Below are 7,311 nucleotides of genomic sequence, written 5' to 3'. Positions count from 1 at the left end.
GGTGCACTGATCTGAGAGATCCGACGTTGGGAGTCTTGGTGCGTTGTAGTTCCCGTGCTCCACAATGTAGGTGTGCATTTCTTGCCTAATTAAAAAATCTGATCGTGTTTCCCGGTTACTAATATTATTATGATTTTTTTATGAAATAATTTTTTTTTTTGTTTCCGTTTCCCCCCTCCCCCCTTTGCGGCGACGAAGAACCGGCGAATTGAGTGTGCCGATGGACAGTCCTGAACCGGCTACGTCTCTTGACCACGGCGTTACGTTCGGCATGCACCCCCTCGGCGGTGTTTCGGAAGGTCGGTTCTTCATTTATCCCCTATGCCGCCGCCTATTTATTTTTTATTTTTTTTTCGTTGTTGTAATCTATCTACTAGCTTGCGTGCAGTGCCCGACCATTCCTATATCTCTGTTTAGTTTGTTGCACGGCCATAGTCAATTGCAGTAGTCAATGTAATATGTATTCATTAGACACATGGGACGAAAACGCATGTAATACGCCACCACTGCCAGTGTAATACGCATACACAGTGCTAATAACACACTGTATAGCATTAATTGCAAGAGATAAGACTTTATGTACGAGGTATTTAATTAATGCAGTCCTCTTTTCAATAAAAATCATTTTTGTAGAATTCCAAACTGAGTATGAAATCTGTGGAGAATTGAGTTTGAAAGGTTTTGACTTTTTCACTAGTAATGTATTTGGAATAAGATGTAATAAGTTACATACAAGTAAGCTGCATTCTATTAGGATGTGCAAATATAAAGGATGTCATAAATGAAAAGGACCCAAAAAAAAATGCAGACTAGGAACCCAGAAAGTGCAAAAAGAAGAGGATTCTCCCATATTTTGTATCACAACCTTGTGATCGTAGCTTCAAACCTTCATCCTCAGATGTAGGAGTTATACTGATTTCTGGTGGATTCAGGTTTCTTGTGATTCAGGGAATACTCTCCACATTCTGCCAGAAATTATTTGCAGTTTAGGTGTAAACAGTCAAATGCAGCAAGAATGCACTTGGGCCCTACTGTTTTTGGTTATGGCTTATTTGAGTAAATAGTTAACATGAATTAAATAGTTCCTTTTTTGCAGATGTCATGGGGCCAGAGAGTGCAGGCACGGGTGGGTATACCAGCATACCCGTCAAATACTGGTGGCCTGCTGTGGACAGTGCAATTACCCCGGCTATCGGTTACCGTTTCAAAACACTAGCAGAAGGGGTGTATTTCTATATGACCTATGCTAGGACATGTGGCTTCTCTGTGCGGCATGGGACCCTAAAACGAGGTCGTGATGGCCAACTAACCTCGCGTTATTTGTTATGCAGCCGAGAAGGCGTTAAAGGTGGTGGACGAAATCCGCCAAAACCCGTGGTGGGTGGCAGTGGTGGTTCTATCACTCAACGCAGGAAGCGGGTATCTAACAGGGTTAACTGCAATGCTCGGATCTGCATCACAAAGGACAAAGGCGTGGGGTTCATAGTTAGCATTTTTGTTCCCGAACACACCCACCGCATGTGCTCCGAACCTTCAAAGCTATTTATGCGAATCAATCGTAAACTAGATGTGGCCCAGCAAGCGTTCCTTACAAATTGTATTAAAGCTAATGTGGGTGGGTCTAAAGGCTTCCGGTTATACAGGGAATCCGTGGGGTCGTATGCCAACGTTGGTGCAACAGACACGGAGTTCCATAATTTCAAACGTGACCTCCAGTCATACGTTCACGATAAGGACGGAGAGATGATCATTGCAAAGTTTAAACAAAGACGTGACATTTGTGAGAACTTTTTCTTTGATCACTATCTCGATGAAGAAAATCATCTTGCGCGTCTTTTTTGGGCTGACCACACTGGGCGTCAAAGTTTTATGAGTTTTGGTGATGTGATATCCTTCGATGCAACGTATGGTACGAACAGGTATGTAAATGTTAACACAGTAAACATACCGATGCAAAACAAAGGATTGTATTTGACGTATTATCTTTTGCAATAATAATTGTTGTCGTTGTTATTATTATTATTATTATTATTATTATTATTATTATTATTATTATTATTATTATTATTATTATTCCCATTTCCCAGTGCACCTGTTTTTCCTATGTTTTCCCATCTATGTTTAGTAAAGATCATGCTAATCATACTTAATTGGTAGTGCTAAGTCATTATCGTTGGTGTTAAGTGCATTGTAGTCCTGGTAAATTATATTGGTTATTTAATATTAATAGTATGGTGTATGAATACTCCACTAGTGTAATTTTGTGGTAATTTAATAGTATTCATGCTAACTACCACGTGGGTGCCCCATTTGTTTCTAACATGCTAACGTGTGGATTCTTCGTGCTGTAGGTACAGTTTGGTGTTCGTTCCTTTTACCGGGGTAGACCACCATAAACGCTGCATTACGTTCGCTTGCGGGTTGCTGACTCGAGAAGACACTGAGTCATACGTGTGGGTTCTCGAGAGATTTGAAACTGCAATGGGAAAGAGCCCGTTGTGTGTTGTAACTGATCAAGACCCGGCTATGAAGAGTGCGATTGCACAGGTATTGCCGGAGTGCCGGCACCGTTACTGCATGTGGCATATCATGACCAAAGTGAGCGAGAAATCAGGGGTTGAATTATCAAAAGATCAGACTTTCCGAACCCAGCTTAACAACGTTGTGTGGAATGAAACCATTGGCATTAGTGATTTTGAAACGCAATGGCAGTCGTTAATGGAAAAGTACAACCTAACGGGGCATCGATGGTTCACCAAGTTATACACAGAACGGGCGTTTTGGATCCCATCTTATTTTTTAGATTTACCCATGAGCGGTGTGCTACGTACCACATCACATTCAGAATCAGAGAACAGTGCATACGGTAAAAGCACACGCCCACATTGTAGCCTGGTCGAGTTTTACGTGCAATACGAGAGCGTCCTGGAAACTCAACGGCACAGACAAAGCAAACTAAATGCTGAGAGTGAGGGGTCATTGCCTGAGTTCAAAACTCCTTTAGCATTGGAGCGACACACAGTGCAGGTGTTCACCCTAACTGTGTTTTATGAGCTCCAGCTAGAGATTGAGGCTGCATGTTTTTATTGTAAGGTTGTGGGGATTCGTGCTGATGGTGAGTGCATTCGTTACGACATTAAAGGTGAGTACAACGTTGTCCACACTGTTGAATATATGCCGTCTTTGAGTATTGCGTCATGCAGCTGCAAGTTGTTTGAAAGACTAGGGTTAGTTTGCCGGCATATGTTTCTTGTGTTCAAAGATGCTGAAATGGCGAGGTTGCCTGCGCGGTACATTGCAGCACGCTGGTGTAAGCAGGACGGACTAGCTAATTGGTGTGCTCAATGTTCTGACTGCCCCCCTTTAGAATCTGTGCCTAACCGGTTGTGGACTGAGATACACAGGTGCACTGCGATGGTTGGAAGCAATACAGTGCGCCAAACGCGGATGCTTCAGGTAATAGAGGAACTGAGAGACGAGTTTTTGAGCGACGGTATGGGTGTTAACCCCCCAAAGGGAAACGGTGTAGCTATCGCGGCACTTTGTGGTGTGGAGCCGCCGACGTCCATTACCATTAAACCTCCAGCTCAAGCAAAAAACAAAGGGACCGGCAAGCGAATTAAAAGCCAACGGGAGTTAGCCATTGAGAGGAGTGGCAAGGCTTGCAGAAAGTGCGGGGTGTGTGGCGAGTACGCGCATCATAACGCTCGTAGCTGCCCGTTAAAGTGATCAGTGCACCCGGGCGGTCCATTATATTAGTTTTATATTTTTCCCGTCCTTGGTTATTATTTAAGACACCGGAGTTCTAGTCAATTTTATTTATCGTACGTTTCAATCCTTCGTATTTGGTTATTAATAAGAACACTGGAGTGTTTATCCATTTAATTAGTTCATTTTTGTGGCGATAATTGCCCATGCACTGGACGGTATTTTTTTATTGCCTACATGTTTTTATTACTCATTCTTGGATATTAATATAGACATCGCAGTTCATGGCTACATGTATTTGCGTTGTTGCATCGCAGTGTGTTTGTGTTTTATATTCCCCCATTGAGCTCGATTAATTATATGCCACTACAGTTAGCATTATCCCATTTATGCATATAATTTATTAGTGTGCAGTGCTACCCCAACACTACATGGTGTACAGTTTTGGTGCATCTAAGTTGTGCTATGGTGGTGCATTTGGCAATACGATGCCGATTTTGCGAGACATACTATACATACCATACCACTGTTGGCATTAGCCCATTTACGCATATAATTTATTAATATGTTACCCAACTAAACAGCCTTGTTCGGGGCCTAATGCACTTTGGCAGAAGCTGTGCACAAAATCAAACAAAACTAAGTGGTCAAAATTACATTGCCTCCCACTACCTCATACCCGTCCTACACTATGGTGCCCCTTTTAAAAGTGCCCCTTTTAAAAGTGCCCCTTTTAATACGATGCCGATTTTGCGTGACATACTATACGTAACATATTACTGTTGGCATTAGCCCATTTATGCATATAATTTATTAATATGTTACCAAACTAAACAGCTTTGTTCGGGACCTATTGCACTTTGGCAGAAGCTGTGCACAAAATCAAACAAAACTAAGCAGCCAAAATTACATTGCCTCCCACTACCTCATACCCCGTCCTACACTATGGTGCCCCTTTTAATAGTTGTTCGGTCCTATCGCGATCATATTCCCCTGCTCGTGTGCGGATATCGTCGATGTTGCTATTGACTGTACATAGCAAGATGTTGTGCAGAAATCTTGTCCGCATATTTTCAATGACCGCGGGATCTCTCGTCCCCAGCCCACACTGCCAATATCTGGGATCTTGCCCAACAAAATCTTCCAGGTGCCTCATTGTGTACACCCCAGAGTCCCCGTTGATAGGGTTGTCAGACCATGCCAACTTCATCCTCTCGGGCTGCATGTTTCTCAATCGTAGGGCTCGAACAGTATGCTGCTTAGTATCTAGATACGCGGCGAGGAGGTCCCTCTGCAATCAGACATAAGAGAAGAGGGTGTGAGGGTATACATACCCAATAGCATTAAGTGTCGAGAGTGCGTGGTGTTTACCAATTCATTTGGTGCTGTATCGTACACCTCCATATCCACGCTAGTCGTTGGTGAGCTGTCGATGATGACAAACCCGTTGTGCTTAAAACTTATGCACATTATGTAGAACCGTGGTTTGTGGAATATGGGGAAGAAATACTGCACAACACAAATTATAGGGGTTAGCCCACGTTGTTCGCTGTGCGTTGCAGAATAAACTACCTACTTGAAACATGACTCTCAACTTACCATATCCAACGTGGCTGTCCCCACGTGGCGAGTTGTTTGGAACTCAGCATCAAGACGCCGTTGAAACGACGTTACCCTTTGATCTCGACTGGCTGCGACGTTCACCACCGTCCCAATCTGCGACCAATAACAGTTAGTAGATATATATAACCAATAGCATTCATGTGCTCCCTGTCTTGAAAAGAGTATAAATTAAACTGCATGGATCACAATACCGTAGCGGATGTTGAGATAAACAGTCGAGAAGGCACATCCCGACCCCCTGGGTGCTCCCTTGCATTTAGCACCGAGCACCATGCATCTACCACTGGTTTACAGATGTTCGTCCTTGCCTTTAACGATAAAAATTGCGTCCAATTCACTATGCGTGTGCCATGGCGGAATAGAACTTCACCCCTGCATATTGTTTTTTTTTTTTTTAGCCACAACGCGGTTGCTTTTATATGGCCGTATGCTTGATTCATGCAACTTACCGGTCACCGTGTGGGGAGTTAAACAACCACATCCAAACGACATAGACCGGTGGTAATGGCATGTTAGGGTACCCATTGCCAGTGCTGAAAAACATGCCACCATGCTGGTCTCCCCCCCCCAATGGTGGTCGTTGGCTGGCGATCCGGATGCGCTCTCACCGTTGGGGGTATGGCCTGGGGTGTTGTCCCTAACCTGGGCCCTCCCCGCTGCGCCTGCACGGGTACCTGCACCTGGAAGTTAGAAAACACCATACAAATTGTTCGTAAATGCACAGGCTTAACCTGTTACCACTTCGCACCTGCTGAGTTGGCATGTGTACAGACGACCGCCCTGGCGTGTTGCCGGCCTGCACGGGTACCTGCACCTGGAAGTTAGAAAAACCCACACAAATTGTGCGTAAATGAACACGCTTAACCTGTTACCACTTCGCACCTGCTGAGTTGGCGTGTGTACAGACGACATCCCTGGCGTGTTGCCGTCTGGCCTCGTGGTTGCCATCTCCTGTGTCAATCCCAGACTAAATGACGGTGGGTCAACCCTCCCTATGTCCTCCGATGTCACCTGTCGTGACTGCCCTAGTGGTATTGCCCGCCTTGCTTCCTCTTCCACCCGGTCTAATTCCCTTAAAAATTGAGAGTCTTGCCAAAGATTGTCGTCTGGATGGACGGTCGTCACAGTTTGAGGTTGAGCTGGTTGGAGGTTGGTTTGTGGTGCTCCCGTACGGGCCCACCTTGATAGCAGATTTGCCACATTGCCAACCCTCTGGAAATTTCGATCCTTGAATGCTAGTGTTTGGTTTTTCCTTATTGTTTCCGCAACCCGTGTGGCTATCGCGAGCAAGTCCCTAGTCATGGCTGCAAATTCTTGGTGGAACCCCTACAAGCAGACGGTTGGTTAGTAAAGTAACAATATAATAAAGTCATCCGTCATTTAGCACATCACCCGGTGGTCGTACATACCTCGGCCGAAGATGCAGTGGGGACGTTGTGCTCCGTGCGTGCGGCCCCGGGACCTTCCGGGGCAGGGGGTTTCCTAACCCGTGCCGCCGATGCACGAACCAGTGCATCCACCTGTAATTACACAAACTTCATCACATACAATCGTACGCACAAATATTACCTAGTGCACCTGTTGAGTTGGCATACTGTAATGGCGGTAGGACCGGGTGCACGATTCTCAGCGCGCGAGCGTTTGTGAACCTGGTTGTCTTGCGGTACTTGCCGTGCATCCCCTACGAAAACGAGGAAAAAAATGAACTTCAATTCTGAATTAGCACAAGGATAAAGCAAATAACATAAACAGGTAGCCAAGGATTAACCAAAAAACTTAGATCATGTTTTCCTATATACATCTGCCACACCCTGTTTTGAAACAATAAATACCCCAGATATGCTCAAGCGCATTCCAGCTAGTAGCAACCCATCACAAATGCACATACTTAATTACTAATAAAATAAAATAACACTAAAATCTAGGCAACCTTCTACACAAGTTGAAAAGCAGACTAAAACACCAATTTAGGTAGTACAA

At 44.6% G+C, this 7,311-nt stretch overlaps 1 protein-coding gene across 1 annotated transcript; it reads left to right on the top strand.

The window, feature by feature from the left end:
* The first annotated feature begins 1,101 nt into the window (after positions 1-1,101).
* Positions 1,102-3,729, top strand: LOC109162668 (protein FAR1-RELATED SEQUENCE 5-like). The gene is made up of 2 exons (XM_019311350.1): positions 1,102-1,919; positions 2,352-3,729. Exons 1-2 carry the CDS (start codon positions 1,102-1,104, stop codon positions 3,727-3,729), a joined length of 2,196 nt encoding a protein of 731 aa, XP_019166895.1.
* Positions 3,730-7,311: the final 3,582 nt, after the last annotated feature.

This window comes from Ipomoea nil, unplaced genomic scaffold (genome assembly GCF_001879475.1).
Source record: "Ipomoea nil cultivar Tokyo-kokei standard unplaced genomic scaffold, Asagao_1.1 scaffold2957, whole genome shotgun sequence".
In the NCBI taxonomy this organism is placed as follows: Eukaryota; Viridiplantae; Streptophyta; class Magnoliopsida; order Solanales; family Convolvulaceae; genus Ipomoea; species Ipomoea nil.
This window is presented reverse-complemented; position numbering and strand designations above follow the sequence as displayed.

What these genes read in the sequence shown, in the direction of transcription:
- LOC109162668 (XM_019311350.1), top strand. Translation starts at nt 1,102, where the DNA reads ATGGGGCCAGAGAGTGCAGGCACGGGTGGGTATACCAGCATACCCGTC. An exon ending in GCAACGTATGGTACGAACAG is followed by an intron (nt 1,920 to 2,351) that starts GTATGTAAATGT and finishes TTCGTGCTGTAG; the next exon opens with GTACAGTTTGGTGTTCGTTC.